We start from the raw sequence: 25,234 nt of genomic DNA on the forward strand, positions 1-25,234 counted from the left end.
CCGAAGTTGCCGGATTTTTGATAGTCAACCTGTAATCAAGGTTAACTCATGAAAGTATGGAAAATGCCCATAAAAAGCTATGATATGAACAAGGTTCTAAATGTTCACAATAGCTATATACAGTGACCCCTCGCCCAACGCTGGTTTGTCCAACGTGCTTTTGACTATACCGTACACTTTTAATTATGTGACCAAACAATTTGCCCAACACGGAAAATTTTTATATAAGTCGGAGATGCCCGCCAGTCTCGCTCAGGTGCTCGTACCGCCAACATTGTACCAAAGAGGTTTTACAACCTTTTGTGTCTTTGCGTTGCTTTGTGTGTTTGTCCTTGCAGTGTGGCCCCCAAATGCAGAGGTGATGCTAGTGGTGGTAGCACACCCAAGAAAAGTAAAAAAATTATGACATTAGCCAAGAAAATAAAGATTTTATATCGGCTACGTGATGGAGTAAGCGTAGCCATACTCACAGTTTGTAGCCGTGTGTACAAAATACGTGCAAGTGTGCAACCATCTGCATCTCTTTGTGCTAAGGTAGCTCAAGTACCAAGGAGGGATAGATACTTAGAAAAAATTGAAAACTATTAAATGTTTGGATCAGTGGACAAGATGAATGAGAAAGGATCTAATGTCGATAGCATAGCAATACATGAGGAAGCACGTAGCATGTATGCTCATGTTGTGAAAACTGAGGGGCAGGGAGTGACGGTGCTTCTGTGACTGATTTCCCAGCAAGCAAAGGGTGGCTTGAAAAATTTAAACACTGTTTTGCTTTACATAATGTGAAGCTTCGGGGAGAGGCTGGATCAGCAGACAAAGAGGCTGCAGGGCACTTCAAGCTCATGCTGCTTCAATTGATCAAGGACAAAGGGTGTGCCCTGGAGCAAGTGTTTAATGCTGACGAGACTGGCCTCTTTTATATATGTATGGGTAACTGAACCTTTTTTTTTATGGGGAATAGCCCACCCGGGCACAGGTCATCGACCCACAACGGGGCCTGGGGGGCATAAAAATAAGAGTAAAAACAAATTAAAAATAGAAAAGAAAAAGACTATACAGTGGTCCCTCGGTTAACGAGTACAATTCGTTCTAGAAGGTTGCTCGTTAACCGAAACCATTGTTTCAATGGGTTTTTGGGTAATTGGTTCCAGCTCACCGAAAATTGCCTAAAGTCAACAAAAATGGTAGTAAAGCACACTTACTTTGAGGTGTGTATGTAGAAGGCTCCTGGATGATGATGATGGGAATTAGTATGGGGGTGGAGAAGGGAGAAGAGAAGTCACCCCATGGTGCCATTTCACCCATAAAATTTTAGTTTATTTGGTGTAATTAAAGATTATTTTCTTTAAATCAATACTGCACTGCATTATATATTCTCAATATGTAAAATAAATTTCAAAATGACCAATAATTTGACTAGATACGCAGAAAAAAGCATTTATGTTGAAGAGAGTCTGAAGCAAGATGTTACCTCCACTGAAAAGACACAGAGACTGACGCCTGTATGGTATGTTGACAGGCTGTTTGGTGCGCTAAAAACTAGTTTCCCTGTACTTAAATTATGTTAAATAATTGTTATAATGACTAAAATAATTTAACATAAGACTTTTAAAATTATTGAAAAGTACAAACTTCTTGATATGTACTAAAATAGTAAGGAATTTAAGCCCTAGAACCAATTACTGTATTGGCGGACTAATACTACATCTGGTGGACCGCCAAATACAAGCGAAAACATGTGGAGGGGGCTCGTAAGAAATTCATTAATCGAGGGATTGCTCGTTAGCCGAAGTTAAGAATCTTATGGAAGGTAATTCGTTAACCGAAATTTCGTTAACCGAGGGATCACTATATTAATCTATACCACGAAGATGCCGGAAAACCAGCATTTTGAAGCGAGACAGATTGTAAGAGTATGGAAACACAGAAGAAGGCAGAGCATTCCACAGTTTGGCTGTGTGAGGAAAGAAGGATGTACAATAACGGGTTATTCTAGTGTGACCAACAACCACACAGAAACGGTGGGCACCATGGGCAAGACGAGTGTTACGAGCCCACGGCCTTGCCAGCAGTACACAGGATGCCAAATCCACCGAACATTGCCCATTAAAGTACCTGTAAAATAGAGTGAAGCAACATTGCAGCAAAGAGAAAGGGAAGAAAGATTATCAACTAAAGGAGGAGAGTTAATAAGACGAAATGCCTTTGATTCCACCCTATCTAACAGTTGGACAGAAGAAGAGCCACCCCAGATATGAGAGCAGTACTCCAAGTTAGGATGAATGAATCCCTTTTATACTTGAGGCAACTGCTCCAGAGTGAAGTACAGTACAGTAGCTACGGCATCTGTACAGCATTCCCAGCTTTCGGGAGGCAGCTTTAAAATTTTACAGTGACCCCTCGTTTAACGAACGCCTCGGTTAACGAAATTTCGGTTAACGAACTGCCTTCCATAAGGATATTCAATTCGGTTAACGAACAAAAATTCGGTTAACGAATTTCTTACGAACCGACCTCAACATGTTTTCGCTTGCACTGGCCGGGCAACCAGCTTTAGTGTCAGTCCGCCAATACATTAATCGGTTCTTCGGCTTAAATTCCTAACTATTTTAGTAAATATCAAGAAGTTTATACTATTCAATAATTTTAAAAGTTTAATATTCAATTTTTTAGTCATTTTAACAATTATTGAACATAATTGAAGGTAAAGTGACTAGTTTAATGTGCAGCATCCAGCCTCTTAACACAGCAAACAGGCGTTAGTCTCTCTCTGTTTTCACTGGAGGTAACATCTTGCTTGAGACTCTCTTCAACTAAACGCTTTTTTTCTGTGTTTCCAAGCAAATTATTGGTCATTTTGAAATATATTTTACATATTGACAATATATAATGCAGTGCAGTGTTGATTTAAAGAAAATAATCTTGAAATACACCAAGAGAACTAAAATTTTATGGGTGAAATGGTGCCATGGGGTGACTTCTCTTCCACCCCAATGCCTTCTCTTCTTCCTTCTCCTCCACCCCCATTGTAATTCCCATCATCATCATCATCATCCAGGAGCCTTCTACATACACACCTCAAAGTAAGTGAACTTTTCTACCATTTTTGTTGAATTTAGGAAATTTTCGGTGAGCTGGAACCAATTACCCAAAAACCCATTGAAACAATGGTTTCGGTTAACGAACTTTTTGGTTAACGAACGACCTTCTGGAACGGATTGCGTTCGTTAACCGAGGGGTCACTGTACTTGGCTAACGCCGGCCATTTTATTCGGCACAGAGAAACCTCCGTGTACCCAAGGTGTTAACTGCATTTAATCCTCTTCACTAGTGATCAGCTTGTTAGCCACTTACTGTAGGTGGTCAGTCATGTGTCTGTTATGCACTATTGGCAAGTAATGGTCATATACTACTGGCTCCAGAATGTATCTGTATCTGTATCTGTACCTATACCGGTGTTGGTTAAGTCTGTCTTGAATGAGCTCACACTCGGTGCCGTCACATTGCTCTGGCAAATTGTTCCAAGAGTTCACAGCCCTCACTCCAAAAAATTTTGTCCTGAAATTTTTTGGAACATGTGGCTTCTTTAACCTAAAGCTGTTGACCTATAAAGGGACAGGCACCTGCTAGCTCCAGGTATGAACACTTGACTGAGTACTGTGAGGTGTTTATAAACTCCACTTAAATCACTCCTTAACCATCTATAGTACAAGCTAGGTAATTGCAGGCATTCTAATCTCTCTGGGTACCTGAGGTGCCGTAGCGCACGGCACCAGTCTGGTGGCCCTCCTTTGGATGTTTTCAATCAAGGGCCGTACCATCAAAGTATCTGAAAGCTCTTAGTCACTTGATTCACCTTCTTCTCAAAATGATCTGAAAACCTCAGCTGTTATCAACATACACACCCAGGTCTTTTTCACATTTGGTGTCAATTAATGCTGTTTCTTCACCCTATTTGGGACATGTGACACACTTCCTTCCTGTTGGTGCAACCTAGGTGCATCCTTTTGCATTTCGTGACATTAAATCGTAACAGCCATTTCTTTGCCCACTCCTGAAACTGACACAAGATTTTTCCGAAGCTTTCTTCACAGTCCTTTTGGTTCTTAATTTCCCTGAATAAATTGGCATTGTCTGGAAACATTTGTATGGAGAAGTGTATAGCTTCTGGCATGTCATATATGAAACAAAGAAACAACAGCAAGCCCAGTATGCTGCCATTTGGTACCCTGTTTGTCATGGGTGTGCATGACAATTTCAGGTCATTAATCACCACACACTTTTTGTGGTCATAAAGTCTCCAATCAACACTAGAATACTCTCCCCCAAATCCCATACCCTTCGGGTTTAATTCTCAGCCTTTTGTGGGGTACACTGTCAAAAGCCTTGGCAAAGTTCAGATGTATATTGTAGATCCTGTATTACCACCACACTCCAGGATCTTGGTCCAAACATCCTGCACCTCAAATAATTGTGTCAAGCAGGTGCGTCCCGGCATAAAACCACGTTGGCAGTCCTTTACTAAGTTGTGTCATAATATGCTCCATAATGGCATCTCTTATAATGCTCTCTAACAATTTATACACTATGCTGGTCAAGATCACTGGCCTATAATTATTTTTGGAGAGGGGATCTCCCTGTTTGAATAAAGGACTCACATGTGTCATTTTCCAATTGCTGGGGACCTTATGTTCATCCATGCATCTGCAAAAGAGGATTTTCAGGGACTCAGCAAGCTCATTGCATAATTCTCTCAGCAGGTGCATGCTGTCAGGGCCAAGGCTCTTATGAACCTTTAGCTTTGACAGTTTGTTCCTAATACACTCTTCTGAGAACAATGTGTCAGAGCTGTGTCTTTCCTCAAACATTGGGAGATTCTTTGCAATCAATCTTGTGAACCCTATGGAAAATGGACTGTTCGTCTGATTTTAACACTAAGGCGAGTCAATGATCCAAAACACTCCTGTTAGCGTTCCAATGACGAAAATATCGTCACCTACTTCAAAAACTCGCCAAAAATCTATTCATCACTTGATTTTCATGGTTCAAGTTTCAAAATGTTCACCGTTGTCTTCCCATTCTCACTGCATAACTGTGGTGGATGTGATATGTCGGGTTAACCATCCTGTGGGCCTGCAAGCATTAGTGTCCCAAGGATTTACAGCATACAGATGCTATACGCTTCTTCGCGATAGAAGTATTCTTTGATATACGTATTTCCTAAATTACCACCTCTCTCTTGTGTTATAAAAGCTTTCCTTGCTTATATGAATTTGGTTCCCAACAAAAATTCACCCCCCCCCCCCCTGGAGCAGCCACATCCCCCATTGCTCTCCCTACTAAGCTGAGGTAGGAGTTATGTTATGGTAATTTTTCAACTTGTAGTTTTGGAAAAATTAACTTAACTTTCTTTATTTCATTTTATTCTGTTGCATACACACAGAATCCTACATACAAAATGTGCAATAAAGTCAAAGAAATAATTATCATAAGGTCAAAAACATTTTTTTTTTGTGTGACAACAGTGTTATTTATTTATTTATTTATTTTATTTATTTTTTAAATGGGGATTAGCCCACCCAGGCACAGGTCACTGACACACATCGGAGCCCGGGGGGCAAAAATGTAATAATAATAATAATAACAATAATAATTAGTTCATAGTAAATAAAATTTTAAAATAAAGAATAAAAAATAAAAAATTTAAAATTAAAATAAAAAAATTAAAAACAAAATAATAATAATAACAACAACAACACTGATGATGATGATGATAATAATAGTAATAACAGTAACAACAATAATAATAATAAAGAACCATAATGTAATACAAAAATGAAAAAAAGATCAATCGTGAGAAACAAGATACAGTGGGGTATGCTATAACGAATCTAATTGGTTCTAGAACCTTGTTCGTTATAGCATTCGTTTGTTATAGGATTAATCCGTTCCAGGGCCCCAAATACAACCACTTAACACTGAAAAATATAATATAAAATTGTAAAAATTGTAAAAAAGTGCATAAATATGCATCTAAACCCCTGAAATAAAGAATATCATTAATATTTGTAATAATAAAACAATAAATTAGAAAAAAAAAAAAAAATTAAATTATGTTCGTCGTAGGAGTTTCGTTCGTTATAGCATTCTCAATTTTATAGGTAAAACCGTTCGTTATAGGAATATTCGTAGTAGGATCCGTTCGTTATAGCATACCCCACTGTATGTATGTTGTGTTGTCCAAGTAAAAAAACAATTGAGACCCTGGAATTGTGTGTAAATGAGGCAGAAAGTCAGATCAGCAACCTGGGACTTGGTCACATATGGCAGCAGGGTCTACCATTAAACAATACATTATGCTTCCAATATCTTCCCAGGCAGAAGATATAGACCGCTACATTTCAAGCAGATACCAAACCTAACCTAATCAACCATTGTGAGTGACATATGGAAAGCAAGCAGTAACATTACAGAATTGATCTGTATCTGATTGAAATGTATCTGTCTATACATTTATCTACCTTATAAATACAAATTAAATATGCTGTAACTTTTTTGCTTTTTATTTATTCAAAATTTGAGTTATTTTTGGAATCAACGTACAATATTTTACTGCACTTGTGTACCAATTTTCATTACTATCTGCTGCTCGCCCCCAAATGGTAAAGATCCAAGATTATCTATTATGTGTTCTGTAGAAGATATGGTGCACTAGTTTTAAATTAAATTATATTATCTTTATTTCTAAGCCACATTAGAGTATTTTAATGATTTTTCTATGACTTTTACAGCATTAATGCTCCAGAAATGGTTGTGAAACGTGGCAGTGTGTGTGTGTGTGTGTGTGTGTGTCTACTGTGCTGTATGTGGCTTGAGTGGTGAGCCAGCCACTCATACACTTCCACTTTCCACACAAACACCCATGCTCTTCATATTATATTATATTACCTTTATTTCTAACCCACATTACAGTACAGGGGGCCCCCAAATTTGCGAATTTTTAATTCGCGGTCCTCTATTATTTGTGGACGGCCCACTGGATGGGATGCACCCCATTTAATCACAAATATCAAGTCTGTTTTGTCACCACTAACAGTCGCTGGTATTAGTGACAAATTCTAAGTTATTATTTTACACGAATAGAAATTACACATGTATAAAGACGACTCGAGAAGTATTGTATTACAGTATTATTATACATGAACATTAATTATTTAATAAAAAAAAAACGATTAAAACATTGGTAAATAAACAAAATACAGACCAAATGAAGATTTATTGTGATATTACTATACTGAACATGAATATTAAATGTTTAATAAAGAAAACGATTCAACATTGGTAAACAAAATACAGAACAAATGAAGGTGATTTGGCACCAGTGCCTAAATCACCGAGCAGCGAGATGAATGCAGGCGTATTAACAATGTTTTTATTTTTTTATTTTCGTCTTTAATAAATTGTCTTAGTGTTTTTTACTGTTTTCTATCCCAAGTAACAGTTACTTCCGTGTACAGTATAGTGATGGGAATGAACCCGGTGACGAAACGTGTAAAGCAGTGGTGACAAAACGGGTTGGTGACGATATAGGCAGACCCCTCTGGATGTACCCAAGAAGGTCTGTGGGTTGTTTTAAAGTTGCCGGCATTTTCGAACAATACAATACATATATACAATCAGAAACAAATATATTAAAAATGTGAGTCTACCCTCAAGTCCGTGCTTTATTTATAAAGCACGGACTTGAGGGTAGACTGTCCTATATTTAATCAATTTGTTTCTGATTATTTGTGAGAGTATTTTTCCATTATTATTTAGTGGTCCCTCGGTTAACGAGCACAATCCGTTCTAGAAGGTTGCTCGTTAACCGAAACCATTGTTTCAATGGGTTTTGGGGTAATTGGTTCCAGCTCACCGAAAATTGCTCCTGGATGATGATGATGATGGGAATTAGAATGGGGGTGGAGGAGAAGGGAGAAGAGAAGGCATTGGGGTGAAAGAGAAGTCACCCCATGGCGCCATTTCACCCATAATATTTTAGTTCTCTTGGTGTAATTCAAGATTATTTTCTTTAAATCAACACTGCACTGCATTATATATTGTCAATATGTAAAATATATTTAAAAATGACCAATAATTTGTTTACAAACACAGAAAAAAAACGTTTAGTTGAAGAGTGTCTCAAGCAAGATGTTACCTCCACTGAAAAGACACAGAGACTGACACCTGTTTGGTGTGTTGACAGGCTGGATGGCGTGCATAAAACTAGTTTCCTTACCTTCACTTATGTTCAATAATTGTTAAAATGAACTAAAAAATTTAATATTAAACTTTTAAAATTATTGAATAGTATAAACTTCTTGATATTTACTAAAATGGTAAGGAATTTAAGCCCTAGAACCGATTACTGTACAGTCGGCCCTCAACATACGCGGGTTTAACTTACACGGATTTGCAAATACGCAGATTGCCGCTGGAGGAATACTGTATACATTCAAAGGAATATACATTATTCAAATCGCGCGCGACACCACACACTGCACACCACACATTGCACCCCACACACACACACACCACACATTGCACACCACACACACACACACACACACATCGCCCGCGCCACCCCGCGTTCCCGTGCTCCCTCAGTCAGTCAGTCTCGCTGTAACCACGCTTGTGTTGACATCAGCATTGTAGTTGCAAAAATATTACATTTCTGTGAATGTATTATATCAAGCACAGTATGAATAGAATATCACTAATATAACAGTATTTTAACCAAAAACTATTAAAAAAAACGAGTAACATATATTGAACATTGGAAGGTTAGGTAAAGTCTTTTGTTTTCATGTAGTTTATCCTAATTTACATTGAAATATATTATGTTTCAGCAAAACTACTATTTATTTCTGAGAATATGGAAATGTAATATTTTAGCTGAAATGACGTTGTAGTGGCTCCTCTCCCCTACAACTTCCAACTGATGACTGAGCTCCCGCACGCCTACCAGCCAATCAGCATACAGCCAGCGACGCTGGTAGACCTACTCCACAGTGCGGACGCACACGTAGCAACGCCAGGATCAGAGTGCCGGGTACTTCTGGCATTCTCCTCTGTGATTGGCTCTCGCTCCACACGCATCCCAAATCCTGATCCTCGTAAATTGTATAAATACGGCCATGCCTGTCCAGGGAGAGCACTCTACACTCGGCTACTGGACCAGCAACATCTCTCACAGCTCCTCACCTAGTCACTCCTAAGCACTGCGCTGTACAACAATATATATATACAGGAAGCGCATTGTGAGTTTCTATTCTACCTCATTCCTGAGTGAAGGTATCTACATGTACGTACGGTTGTGTGCCCATACAAAGAGAAAATAGACAACTAAAGAGAATTGACAACTGGCCACATACAGTACGCTACAACGTACGTATTACAGTGGAAAGTGAAAAAAAGCAATGACTTTCGCTTTCTTTCGTTCAAAAGATTTTACCGTAATCGCTTTTCGAATGGTTTTCAGTTAAAAAACTGTTGTATTACAATAATATTCTATCCTAATTCACTTGTGATGCAACAGTTTTTTAACTGAAAACGATTCGAAAAACACGTGTACCGTCTAGCTGATACGGCAGAGCCCTGGTCGCCCTGGTCGCAATCAGACCAGAAATTGTGGTGAAACCTTTTAAGAAATGAGGGATTTCGAATGCTCTTGATGGAACAGAAGACGACTTGTTGTGGGATTATGAGGCTAATGAGAGCGTGAATGAGGATGAAGATATTGATGATCCTATGGCTGATGATGGTGTTGATCCATATGACGATACTGTTCAAGGAGAGGACTGGGAGGTGCTGTTTGGTGCTGATAACAAGGAAAATGATTTTGATGGATTTTAATGAAAATATTCAGAAATATGGTATCATAGTATTTATTCAAGTGAATTAGAATAGAATATTATTGTAATACAACAGTTTTTTAACTTAAAACCATTCGAAAAGCTATTACGGTAAAATCTTTTGAACAATGAAAGAAAGCGAGTCATTGTTTTCGTCATGATTTTATCCCACTTTCCACTGTAATTCGTACGTCATTTCAGCAAAAATATTATATTTCCATATTTATTTCTGAGAATATATTCATTCAGTCAGTTAGGGTAAAATATACTTGTGATGTAATATTTTAATGAAAATACCCGGTATTTAGAAATACGGCATCGTAGTTTTCTTTTGTTTCAAATTTAATTAACAAAGACTGATGTTTCAAATGTAATGAACAAAAATTTTTTTATCTATAAATAAACTTTAAAAAATGAATACTTTATGTTTTACATCGTCCTGTGCTACCATACCATGCATTTGGCTACTTTGGGCTTGCTATGATGACGCAAGAGATCTGCCCTGGCAACTGTACCGACACTCACAGCTGGTGGTGCGTCGTTTCCATTGTTTACCGGTAGTTACTGGTAAATATTTTTCAACCTAACGAAACTATTACCCGTTTAGAGGTCGACCCCCAATTTTTTGCCAAAAAATTTGGTCTTAAAAACTCGAACTACACACAGGTATATATGGTAAATAAGGACATGGGGGGGCCAACGTTTTTTTTTGGGGGGGGGGCAGCAAAAGTACACGGATTCTTAACATTCACAGGTATCTCTGTTACCTACCCGCGTTTGTTTAGGGCCGACTGTATTGGCAGACTAATACTACAGCTGGTGGACCGCCAAATGCAAGTGAAAACATGTTGAGGTCGGCTCGTAAGAAACTCGTTAATCGAGGGATTGCTCATTAACCGAAGTTAAGAATCTTATGGAAGGTAACTCGTTAACCGAAATCTCATTAACCAAGGCGCTCGTTAACCGAGGAACCACTTTGTACTGTATGTGTTTTGTGTGTGTGTGTGGTCAACAAATGTTATTCACGGATGTGGCAATTCGGTGCCATTTTGAGAACCTAACGCCCGCGAATTTGGGGGCCCCCCTGTATTGTAATGACTTGTCCACAACTTTTATAGCATTACTGTTGACTTTTAGTAGTTGTGGAACATATCCTAATTTTCCCCATAAGATTAAGTATTCACTATATGCTGACTCCCATTACCGGTATACAACTTTGATGGTCTTTTGTTCGGTAAAATCGCCGGTAAAATTATCGTTTCGGTCATCCACTTATTTAGAAGTTAAAATTGTGTTTTTCCGATGGTTTTGAAGTGCTTTGAACGATTCTGACCTTCATTTCTACTGCGAACCAGAGGTTTTGGGTAGGGGGAAAATCACAAAAAGTAGTAATTTGCAATAGAAATGAAGGTCAGAATAATCCAAAACCTAACCTAACCCAACCTAAACCTAACCCTAGGTACAGTGGCGGCTCGTCGGTAGGCACTGTGGAACTGCAGCACCCCCTATTTCACCCGATATACGGTATATGTATTAGAAATATAATATATCATATACAGGTAGTTCTGCTATAACGCGATAATTGTGTTCTTGTAAAATATCGTGTTATAGAAAATCGCGTAATAGAAATAACAGGGCTTATGGAGGAAATAGGGTTAGGTGCAGATTACTCGAAATCGAAAAAATTTAGTAGTTAGCCTAACACAAAGGATAGCACAGTCTAAATAAATGTTACATTCATATCTAATAATGAAATCATACAGTAAATGTAACACTTTACTTGATGGGGGAGAAGGGTGATTTTGAGGTTGATAAAATCGAGCTTCTCTTCAAGTGTTATATCCTTTCTTTTACGATCATCACCGGGAATTCTATCACCAGAACGCTTCTTGTTGATATTCTTCTTTACTATATTCACAGTTAATACTGTACCACAAAATTGGAGAAATAGTAAGCAAAAATCGCGTTATAGCAAACAAGCGTTCGCGTTATACAAATATCGTTCCTAATTCATAAATCGCGTTAAAGCAAATTCGCGTTATCAAAACACGGGTTATAGCAGAACTCACTGTATGTATATTTATTTATACGTGTACAAGATATTTAAAACTATTATCAATAATCCTTAAACTTAGTGTCAATGGCCATCCTCTAATTCCGAGAAAACAACAAAAATCCCTGTATGTGGAACCGTCTTACTCAACAGTTCCAATAATGGGCGTTTGCTTTGTTGCACACTTGCGCACATGTCCTGGAGGCAAGCGGGGGCGAGCACTGTGGATCACACAGTGCCGATCTGGTTATCAGTGTGGGAGGTAGTGTTTACGCATCATCCTGTGTGGTGCTTACGCGCCGTCTGCTAAATCAAGAGTATTTGAATGTGATAAATTGTAGATGATGTGATATACTGTATGATATCACATCATCTACAATTTATCACATTCAAATACTCTTGATATAGCAGACGGCGTGTAAGCACCACACAGGATGATGCGTATGATTCATACTCAGAGACTACATTTTGTATTCATTGTTTTTTTTCCAGAAACTTTATTGTGAAGAAGAATTTGAATTAATTAAACATGGCCTTCTTGTTTTCCCAAGAAACAAGTTCTGTGACAGTGAGTGAACTTCAACAACTTAAATTTTCACAGTTGTCTCTTCATGAGAAAGTTGCTATTAAGACCAGAGGCCGTCCCTCACCTGATATTCAAATATCTCAGCCAGGAATAAGCAACAGTAAGAAGTATATTCGTAGCTTTCATTCAGAATGGTACCAAAGGAAGATTTGGCTCTGAGGTTGTGAAGTAAAAAATACATTATTTTGTTTTCCGTGTTTGTTGTTTGTAATTGGAAGGGATGTAACTTGGACAAAAGACAGCTTTAGAAATATAAACAAAATTAAAGAAAAAACTGAAAAACATGAAAAGTCAAAGAAGCATATTGAAAGAGTGGTTTCACTATCACTTTTAGGAAGCGTAAATATTAAAGAAAAACTTAGTGAAGCCTATAGACTTTCGATCAATGAGCATAACAGGAAGGTTACCAAGAACTGTGAAATTTTATCCAAGATAATAGACTGCATTACATTTTGTGGAAACTTTGAAATTCCTTTACGCGGACACAACGAAAAAGATGATTCAGTAAATCCAGGTGTATTTAGGGGATTAATAAATTTTGCATCTAAATTAGACCCAGATTCAAAGAACCATTTAGAAACAAGTACGTACAGTCTTCACAGGTGTTTTTTAGACTATTCAGAATGAGACACTTGACTGCCTGCTGCAGATATACCATGATGAGATAAAGAAAGAGGTTAAAGAAGCTTCATTTGTAGCTGTCATGGCTGATGACACAACAGATGTTTCAGAACACACTCAAATGGTAATTGTTCTACGGTGTCATGGGTTGCGTTAGGCTTACCCACGCAACCAACTCCAAAGTTTGTTTTACCAGAGATAAGACGCCCGGCGAGGCATAACTGGGACATGTATTTTTCAATTAGTGTATGTTAGCCAGCCTTTAGGGGGGTGGGCAGTGAAACAGTGTTGTACTGTTCATCGCTTCACACCCAAAAACCTCATTTTGAGTAGTATCCCCTGAGCCATGGGTTAGTTAAGACGTCGTCTTGACTCTCTCCCTCCTGAAGGGGGGGCGGGACACCACACCACACAGAGTACTCCACCGCCACTCCGTCCTGTGAACCGTCGTCGACACGAGACTAAGCGTGTTAACCTAGGTTTGTTATCCCCGTGGAAATATCACGTGTGGATGCCTGGTTGCGACAAGAGCAATCCAGGCTGGCCTATCAAACCTACAGTAAATGGTTAATTAATTCACGCTTACAGAGTTCTCCTGCACGACACCCGTCTACCGTGACCGTGATCGACACGAGACTAAGTGTGTTAACCTAGGTTTGTTATCCCCGTGGAAATATCACGTGTGGAAGCCTGGTTGCGACAAAAGCAATCCAGGCTGGTCTATTGCACCTAATGGTTAATTCAAGTCACGCTTACCAGTTCTACTTGCTGCGACAACCGTCCAGTGACTGTCAGTGACGCGAGACTATGTGTGGTAACCCAAGAGTACCTTTTTGTTGTTATGGCCGTGGGAAGAAGTTCTTATGATGAAGCCTGGTTGCAACAAAAGCAATCCAGGCTGGCAGTAAATGTATCACTTAAAGAATTAAGGCTCTGTTAAGTCATACCACAGTAGAGTAATCACATGTGTCCCCAAGTTGGAAATTCCCTGTTTTAGAAGATTAATTTTATTACAGCGTGAACGTGAGTAAATCATATATCCATGCAAATTGTAAATCATTGTATGGAAGCTTGACAAATAAATGTGAGTGCAATTATCTGCCCGTATCTGTGATCCTATCTTATTATTACTAAAGGTAATGACTGATTGGTTATGACAAAGTATAACCAGTAACTTAGATAGATGTTGAAAATTAAATGAATTCATTAAATCATCATTTATCAAGTATAAATCATGGAATGTCGAGTGGTGGAGTGAACTTCTACGTAGATACGGCATAATCTCCTGAAGTAATCAGTGTGAAGGTATCGGACTCTACGGTAAGAAATAAGAAATACGACATACAGTACTCCCTCTTTATCGACGGGGGTTACGTTCTGTAGACGGCCGTCGATAAAGAAACCGTCGATACCGTGATGGTTACGTAATTTTTCTAACTATTATTAGCATATGTTGAATAAATGTACCTTTAAGCATTAATGCGTTTCCTTTACACATAACCTTAAATAATAGTGTATAAATAATAATATAATAAGTGGACAAAAATACTAGCAAACTTACGATTTCATTTATTGAAGTGAACATCGGTCCTTACAGTAAACAATACAGTGTACAGTATATACAAGTGTGATGATTGAGGCTTATTAAAAGCCTGACCAGTCAGATGAGTATGATGAGTCTAAATAATCCGTCGATAATCGAAACCGTCGATAAAAAATCCGTCGATAAAGAGGGAGTACTGTATTATTATCTTTATATAATATAATCTACTCCTACTACCACGGATTCATACCAAAACCATGACATACGGTACGTGCTGAATGAAGAAATATTTGAGCGTTTTGGGGGATTCTTTATTCCAGAAAATCAAACTGTAGATGGCATATCAAAATGTTATTCTAGATGGTGCAAATGTCATGGAAGGCAAAAAAGGGGCATTCAGGCAAAAATAAAAGCAGTTTATAATTATGCACATTTCATTCACTGTCATGCGCACCAACTGAATCTGATAATGAGAAATGCAGCAAATATTACGCGGGACTCAAGATCACCACAACGTGTATCCATTCTCAATAAGCATATGAACGTCAGCATTCCGCGCCCATCCTCTACAAGGTGGAACTTAAACATACGGACCGTGAACAAAGTTCATGAAAATTTGCAACCTTTAAAAAGCTGCCTTGCTGAAATCCAGTCAACGGTAAATGCAGATCGAACCATTTCAGAAGCAACAGGAATTTTGCACTACCTGAATAAAGAAAAATTCATGTTCTGGTTGGATCTTTTTCATCAGATCATGCCTCATGTTGAAGTAATTTACAACCAAATGCAGTCTCGAGAAATTGATGTGTTTAAAGTACATGAATATATAACAAATTTCAAAACTGTTATTTTAGAAATAAGAAACTCTTAGTACTGTGAGAATCCTTCAAAGACGCTCATGGCTGAAGCAAAGGAAGTATGTGACTGCATATGTGTTGATATAGTGGAGAGATATTCTTTCACTAAACAATTAGTAGCTGCTAATCATTCAACAAGAAAAGCTTCACTAGTTTTAAGAATAAACTGCCTTCAGAAGAGATAGGACTGACCACTGAAGCATATCCCATGATTGACAAAGACAAATTTGAAACTGAACTTAGAGTATTCTACAGTAGGTCCGATATGCATGAATATTGCGGGTTAATTAACCTGCTGAAATTTATCTTGGAAAATAATTTAGATGGTGTTCTTAGTGAGATTGCGAAACTGATAAAAATCCTCTTGACAATTCCTATGACTACATCAGAGCCTGAATGCTGCTTTTCAACATTAAAAATAATAAAAACTTTTCTGAGGAGCACTATGAATCAGGAAAGGCTAAATGCACTTGCAATGATTTCAAATGAGAAAATTTTTCTTTAACAGTTATCCAAACATCAATGAGAAAGTTGTTGACCTTTTCGCTCAAAAGAACACAAGAAGAATGGATTTTATTTTTAAATAAATTTGGATCAAGCTAGACTGGAGTATTTTATCTTTTTTTTTAGTATTTTTACCATACTTTTAGTATTTTATTATTTTTATCATTATATATATACCTACTGTATTTCTGTATGTGTGTCTTACACAATATCAAAACAATTCTTAAAAATGTTTTGAAGCAGCAACCCCACGAATTAAGAGTCACGAGCCGCCACTGCCTAGGTAGGTAGTAAGCAGCTACCAAACAGGGAGGTACTACCACCTGGGAAGATATTGGAAGCATAATGTGTTGTCTAATGGTAGACCCTGCTGCTATATGGCATCACAAAAATTGTGGCCAAGTCCCAGGCTGCTGATCTTACTTTCTGCCTCATTTACACACAATTGCAGGGTCTCAATTGTTTCTCTTACTTGGACAACACAACATACATAATGTACAGTACAGTACCTGTATATCGTTTCTCACTCTTGATTTATTTTTTCGTTTTTTTTTATTTATTTATGGTTATTATTATTATTACTGTATTATTATTATTATTATTATTATTATTATTATTATTATTATTATTTATTTTTATTATTTTTGCCCCCCAGGCCCTGATGTGGGTCAGTGACCCGTGCCCGGGTGGGCTAATCCCCATAAAAGAAAAAATATGAATGTTTACCTTAATTAGACTCCTCTTTTTAGACTTAAGAATAAAAATTCTTCTCGGACAGTACCAAAGCAGCTTTTCATCTCAGTGGCTACAGTGCTTGTTACTCCTTACACAAGTAACTTAACCGTAGGTAGAACACTGTGTTTGTGTAGAAATTTCCACGTTTCTCCGTCTTTACCGTAATAATCGATGTGAAATCTGGCAATGGTTTGGAAGTAATTGAAATCACAGTCATTGCACAAGCAAGACATCTTGGAAATACAGTAAACTCTCGATAACTCGGCATTTGATAACTCGGAATTTCACATAAATCAGCATGGATATACTGTACCATAGTCACGAAATGTATTAGTAAAACTCAGGAAATGCTCATATATATAAAATTATCTGGGAAAGTCTCGACATATCTGGCCACCTTCCATGCCTCTGTCACCTTCCATGCCTCTGTCACCTACCATACCCGTGTCACCTACCATACTTGTGTCATCTACCATACCTGTGTCACCTACCATGCCTGTCACCGACTATAACTGTGTCACCTACCATACCTGTGTCACCTACCATACCTGTGTCACCTACCATACCTGTGTCACCTACCATACCATGCTGCACCATACTTCCTACCATACCTGTCACTACCACCTGTGTCACCTACCGCCTGTGTCACTGCACTGTCACCTACCATGCCTGTCACTGCCACACTCCATACCTGTGTCTACTTCCCATACCTGTGTCACCTACCATGCCTGTGTCACCTACCATACCCCCCCTGTGTCCTCACCTGTGTCACCTACCTGTACCTGTGTCACCTACACACCTGTGTCACCTACCATACCTGTGCCTACCATACCTGTGTACCCTACCATGTGTCACCTACCATGCACCATGCACCCACACCCACCTGCTCTCCCACCACACCACCCTGTGTCACCTACCATGCCACACCATGTCCACACCATACCTGTGTCTACCCATGCCTCCTGTGTCACCATACCATGCTGCCTCAATCCTACCATGCTCTGTGTCACCTCACCATGCCTCCCATGCTCACCTACCATACCTCTGTGTCACCTACCATACCCTGTGTCACCTACCACACCTCTGTGTTGCCCTGCCTGCACCATACCTGTGTCACCTACCATACCTGTCACCTACCATACCTGTGTCACGCACCTCTGTGTCCTCACATGACCTGTCACCTACGCCTCTGTGTCACCTACCATACCTGTCCACCTACATACCTGTGTCACCTACCTCTGTCACCTACATGCCATGCACCTACACACCTGTATCACCTCACCACACCTCTGTCTGCATACTGTGTCACCTACCATGCCTGTGTCACCTATACCTCCTGTGTCTTCCCTCCCCTTCTCCTACCATACTCCCTGCCAATGTCTTACCATACCTGTCACCTACCATACCTGTGTACCTACTCCCATACCTCTTACCTACCATACCTGTCACCCTACCATACCTCTGTGTCACCTACCATACCTGTGTCCACCATGCCTCCGGTCACCTACCATACCTGTGTCACCTACCATACCTCTGTCACCTACCATACTTGTCACCTACCATACCTGTGTCTCTCACACTTACTGCCTCTGTGTCACCTGACCTACCATACTCTGTGTCACCTACATACCTGTCTGACTCTACCATACCTGTGTCACCTACCATGTGCTGCTCACCTACCATACCTCTGTGTCACCTACCCTCCTCTGTGTCACCTACCATACCTCTGTGTCACCTACACCTGTGTCACCTACCCCACCCTGTGCCTACCATACACCTGTGTCACCTACCATACCTGTGCCTCTTGTCCTACCATACCTGTGTCACCTACCATGCCTCTGTGTCGCTGTGTCACCTACATGCCTCTGTGTCTGCCTACCATACTGATGTCTCCCCTACCATCCTCTGGTCACCTAGCCTGTCACCTACCATGCCTCGTCACCTACCATACACCTTGTTCACCTACCATACCTCCATGCCTGTCACCTACCATGCCTGTGTCACCTACCATGCCTCTGTGTCACCTACCATACCTCTGTGTCCCCATCTGTCACCTACCATACCTCTGTGTCACTACCCATGCCTCTGTGTCACCTACCTGCTCTATCTGTGTTACTGCACTTGCCTCCCACTCTGTGTCACCCACCCTGTCTACCATGCCTGTGTCACCTGCCATGCCTCTGTGCCTACCATGCCTCCTGTGTCACCTACCTGTCACCTACCATGCCTGTGTCTACCTGTGTCACCTCACCATACCTGTATGCTACACCTGTGTCACCATGCCTCTGTGTCACCTACCATGCCTGTGTCACCTACCATACCTGTGTCACCTACCATACCTCTGTGTCACTCTCACCATACGTGCCTACCTCTCTGTCTGCCCACTCTGTGTCACCTACCATACCTGTGTCACCTACCACACTCATGCCTGCTTGTACCTCTGTGTCACCTACCATGCCTGTGTCAGCCTACCATGCCTGTGTCTACCTACCATGCCTGTGTCACCTACCATGCCTGTGTGCCTACCATACCTCTGTGTCACCTACCATACCTCCTGTGTCACCTACCACACTCTGTGTCACCTACCATACCTCTGTCACCTGCCTACCATACCTGTGTCACCTACCATACCTCTGTGTGCCTACCCTCCTTTGTCACCTACATACACTGTGTCACCTACCATGCCTGTGTCACCTACCATACACCTTCCCTTCACCATGCCTCTGTCTTCGCCTACCATGCAATCTACCATGCCTGTGTGCCTACCATACCTGTGTCACCTCCATGCCTGTGTACTTTCCATACCTACCATACCTGCGCCTACCATACCTGTGTCTTCCACCATGCCTGTGTCACCTACCATGCCTCTGTGTCACCTACCATACCTCTGTACTGCCTGTGTCACCTGCACATCATGCCCAAACATGCACTTCTACATATGCTACCATCCTGTGTCACCTACCATGCGTGCCTACCATGCCTCTGTGTCCTACCACCTCTGTCTTGCCTAACCTGTGTCACCTACACTGCCTCTGTGTCACCTACCATGCCTGTGTCACCTACTACACATGTGTCACCTACCATACCTGTGTCACCTACCATGCCTCTGTGTCACCTACCATGCCTGTGTCACCTTATCACCCTGTGTCCTGCCCCTTAGTCACCCCTACACCTGTGTCACCTACCATACCTGTGTCACCTACCATACCTGTGTCACCTACCATGCCTCTGTGTCACCTACCATACCTCTGTGTCGCCTACCATACCTCTGTCACCATGTACCTGTGTCACTCTACATGCACCCTGACCTCTGTGTCACCTACCATACCCCTGTGCCACCTACCATGCCTGTGTCCTACCATACCTCTGTGTCACCTACCATACATCTTGCATCACCTACCCATACATTATCACCTATCATGCCTCTGTGTCACCTACCATGCCTCTGTGTCACCTACCATACCTGTGTCACCTACCATGCCTCTGTGTCAGCCTACCCATACCTCTGTGTCACCTACCATACATCTGTCACCTACCATGCCGTGTCACCTACCATGTGTCACCTACCATACATCTGTGTAAGCCTCATACCTCTGTGTCACCTACCACACCTCTGTGTCACCTCACCATACCTGTGTCACCTACCATACCTCTGTGTCAACTACTGCCTCAGTGTACTACCATGCCTCTGTGTGCTACCATACCTCTGTGTACCTACTATGACTTCATACTTTCACCTACAGTGCTGGTAAGTATTACTTTTACTGTAGATGGGTCGATATTTTTTATTGTATTTTTGTAGGAGAGATGCCTCAATAAGTCGGAATTTGGGATAACTCGGCAAGTCCAGAGCCACATACGTGCCGAGCTATCGAGAGATTACTGTAAAATTCAGAGAATTGGCAGCGGGTCAAATACCGAGAACTGTGATTGGTTGATCCAAAATCATATCTGCCAATCAACGTCCAAAATAACTGGGCATGTGTCAGCCTAAGCGCATGCATAATGCAGCATACTGTACTAACCAACAAAGAAACACACAAAACTATCTCGGGCAGTGGTAACGAACAAGAACTTAGAAAAATACAACAATTTTGCAACAATTTATTGCAATTTTCTAGGAAGTAATCATTTGCGGAAGAAAGAAGTACAGAAAAACGAGTCTTAGAATTGTCTAAAATACCGATTCTAAAGCTTAAAATCCTAAAAATTCACTGGATGACCAAAACAATGCATGTATACAATTCAGCATGTACGGGTACTGTATTGAATACAAGAACAGTGGCAGCACAAGCAGTACATAGAACAAGAAAAATAAAGGAGTGCAATAGGTCGGTTGGCCTGTGCATGGCAGCTCACCAATAGAGTTACTAACTCTCTATCATTCATGAACCTATCTGGCCTCTTTTAAAACTTTCCAGCATTCAGCACTACAAAGTTGATAAGCTTGTTCCACTCGTCCACCACCCTATTTGTGAACCCAGACCTTCCTGTCTCCTAAACCTTAACTTATCCAACTTACCGTTGCTCACGAGTCCTATCGCCAGAAATTAAAAAACTTTATATCTCCTTTATTGATTCATTTCACCCTTATTTACTTCTATCATATCTCCCGCACTCTTAGATCTCTCTGGGAATGCAAGTTTAGTTTCTTTAACCTATCTTGATATGGAAGGTTTCCAAATCTAGAATCATTTTCGTCATTCTTCGCTGCACCGACTCCAGCATTGATATCATTCAAGGGCACCAGAATTGAACAGCATAATGAGGTGCGGCCTGACTAGCGCCAAGATATAATTGCAATAAGACCTCTGCATTCTTATTACTTACACTTCTAGATATAAAAAGCTAATACTCTGTTTTGCTTATTTCGAACATTAGCGCTCACTGTTTTCTAGGCCATAAGTCCGGACTTTACAAGTACCCTAAGTCTCTTTCTGCGTCGACTTCTCTAGGTTGATGTTGTTAAGGCTGTATACATTGACAGTATTTGTTCTTTATCAAATGCAGCTGCACTTTGTTGGTGAATTTCATTTGCCATTTTCCTGACCACTCCTACAGTTTATTTAAATCCTCCTTAGTGCATTTGTATCCTGCAGTGAATTAATCTCCGCCCTATTTTGGTGTCATCCACAAACTTGCTTATGTCACTGCTGATCCCAGTATCTAGATGCGTTTATGTAGATTATGAACAAAAGTGGGCCAGTACACATTCCAGGGAACCCCACTGGTTACACGGCCCCACTCAAATTTAACACCATCTCCTTGACCCTCTGTGTTCTATCGATGAGCCATGATTTTATAATTTAAAACTTTCCCTCTATACCATGATCCTTAACTTTTCTCAAGCCTCTGATCGGCACTCTGTCAGCAGTAAATAACATTGTAATTTTGTCATTATCTACTACCTCGAAGACTTTTCTAACGTTAGCAGATTTGTTTAGAACAAGATTTTCCTTTGTAAACCCATGTTGAGTGTGATTATTTTTCTTTTCTCTAATGCCTTCGGATGCTATTTGCTATTATTGTTTCAAGAAATTTCCCACAATTGATGTCAAACTAATCGACAGTAATTGGACGCTGATGCTCTGTCTCCCCTTTTAAATATGGGTACATTTGCCTGTTTCCACAAGTCTGCCACAACTCCCGTGTCTAATGATTTAGTACATTTCACAAAGATCATGTCATTCGCCCTCTTAAACTTCAGATTTCATCTGGCCCTGGGGATTTTGTCTTCTTTATTTTTATCTTCTTAAAGCATCCTCTTTTCTGATTGATATTCTTTAATTTCTCTTCTTCATTTCCTGGTACAGTATAGTATATACTGCAGTGGATATTTTTTCCACTCTGTTGGTTAGTCGTTTTTATTACAGGTGAAACACGAAACTATATTTGATGTGCTGGCAGCATTTGGCCTTTATTTGTGGTGAGTCCAATCGTTATTGTAGCTGTAAATATACCTAACTATATTTCTTGTACAGAAACTTTAACATTATAAAATAGGCCAACATTACTAGAACCACCAGTGGAACCTGACCTAACCAACCAAAAGCCTACCTAACTTCTAGCCAGCGACAGACAATCATATTAAACAGAAAGTAGTTAGCTAATGAGAGCGCACCGTAAAATAGCGTTAGTAGGAACTTAAGCCCGTTCACGTAAAATATCCAACCACGTATGTAACAATTAGATGCACAGTACCCACAAAATATTTGCAATAAACCAGCACGGTCATACATGCTAAGTCAATTAAAATCATGTGCGACAGTATTCCTGAATAAATATCAAACAATCCGTGTCGATACCAAATAAATACCATTGATTTGTTTACACATGGCATGGAATTCACGAGTCACCATAAACTTTATTCCCAAGTCTCTTCTCTCTCTACTGATAGCTTTCCATCTACTTTACATCATGTAGGTGACTTAAGTGGGCGAGACACTTTAAAACCAACAATGGGTTTCGTAAATTACCTCATATCGCCGTTTTTTTCACCGTTGTAAGCATCCGCTTTTGGATTCAAGACATTACAACACTCAAAAACACTGTTGCCATACCAGCGCATCAACCTTAGCCAAGATACTGGATCCTCTCCCTACAATACAACCACATTTATAATAGTCAAGTACGATTTTCGTTATAATAATAAAGAAATTATAATAATAGTATATATATATATATATATATATATATGTCATATATATATATATGTATATATGTATATATATATATGTATGTATTCAATTCAAATTGTTATACATGTTTTACATTGCATTTGTATATGAAATATGCAGGTATACGTTCACATAAAGAAATATAGAGACGTAGAGTCGTGAACCCGGTGGGGTATACAGTTTTCCTTGGTGCTACTATAGCGTACGAACTACAAAATATCCCCACAGGAGGCTGTTGGCAACGCCCTCCCCCCCACATTTTTAATCTGATCAATATGATGGCCTAGGGTGCAGGTACCTATGTGGTACATTGGCCTGGGCGCAAATACTTGCTATTTAGCCAAGCTTTGTGGCCAACCGACTCTCACCCTCTCTCCACTACATCCTCACTTGCCCTATGACCTCCTCCTACAGGTCTCCAGCCGTTACCAACAACTCTTCCTCCCAGACCAGATATCCCTCACTACCAATTACTGAGCCGCATTTGACATTATTAAGGACCTGCACTCTTTGCCATAAACAGATAAAATGTGCCGGAACTTTACGCCATTCATTACCAGCACATAACCAGCAGCCAAAACCTATGACCCACTTAGAGCCCACACACCCGCCCATGTTACGAGTCGCCAAAGGCAAGTATGAACTTTTCGCCAGCGCTGTTGGGCGCTGTAAACGCTTCTGCGCTTCACCTTGCACAGGGGAACCTTGGGGGGTGCCCAATAAAACTAGCCCCCTCGGGGCAAATCTGAATCTGAATCTGATCAATATGATGGTCATTTTGAAGCCATGTACTTGATATTAAGAGATATTCTGAGTTGTGGGTGCTATTTTTTTACTATACAAAAACGCCTAGTACAATATTGCATTAAAAGAAAAAATATTGTAATTTTGTGATGAAAAGAGTTAATCCCAATTTGAAGTTTCTCCCTGGAACCGCCCTGCGAAAAATCCTGGTGAGGGCAGAGTGTATTGTACTTTTAAAGGTGCTTAGCACTCTATACAGCAACAACGTGCAGTGATCTATAGAAACTGAGTTATCATTTGTCTTATCTTCCATGGGATATTTACTACCGCTGCTCACTTGTTGCACACCAGCAGTACCTCAGCCCGCCTCTTCTCTACAACTCATTTATCAGTGTATATTGACATCCTAAGCTGAGACCACACAAAAATGCAGTGACAACCAGTAGGCTAATGTTTGTTCTTTTAGTTCGGTAAAGTATGCAACAAAAGATTCATGTGATAACATCTGTGGCTATGAAATATTTTATCACGCCGCTCCTACCACCCCGTTGTGTATTTCACTCCTGGTGTTGATAACCCACCTTGTGTTTGGATATTTTGTTTCTTCATGCTGCGCCATATTTCTTGTCTTTGCTGCTCCCCAAAACAATTAACTGACCAATCACCTTCGGCATTTTATCAATGAGAATACTTGCCCTTTGACTAGGATTTACACACTGACTATGCCTAATACTTCTATATAGTGTTTTTCGTTAGAATTTGCCACATCATTATGTTAGAATTAGGTATTGGTCATTATTTTGTTGTCATTCACAAGTTTAGAGTACACTTCTAGGTCTGGTAATATTGAGAGATTCATCTTGCATTCAATTACGGCATCTGCGGTGATTTAGCTGTTTATTCTTAATAGTTGAGATAATAAAAATACTTTTCGAATAGTAAACAATATTATTCATATAAAATGTAACATAAAACAAACGTATAAAACGTTGCAATTCAATATTTTATAACTTTCAAGCTT

The 25,234-nt window shown here is 39.9% G+C and overlaps 1 protein-coding gene across 1 annotated transcript in view; it reads right to left on the reverse strand.

The window, feature by feature from the left end:
- Positions 1–23,298, reverse strand: part of LOC121869000 — a 76,201-nt gene extending 52,903 nt beyond the window's left edge. The window contains exon 1 of the mRNA XM_042370063.1: positions 23,269–23,298. Within this exon, the coding sequence (XP_042225997.1) occupies positions 23,269–23,273 (5 nt within the window). The 5' untranslated portion in view covers positions 23,274–23,298. The remainder of the gene's footprint in view (positions 1–23,268) is intronic.
- Positions 23,299–25,234: the final 1,936 nt, after the last annotated feature.

The sequence above is a fragment of the Homarus americanus genome, unplaced genomic scaffold (genome assembly GCF_018991925.1).
Source record: "Homarus americanus isolate GMGI-L3 unplaced genomic scaffold, GMGI_Hamer_2.0 scaffold24694, whole genome shotgun sequence".
Lineage (NCBI taxonomy): Eukaryota > Metazoa > Arthropoda > Malacostraca > Decapoda > Nephropidae > Homarus > Homarus americanus.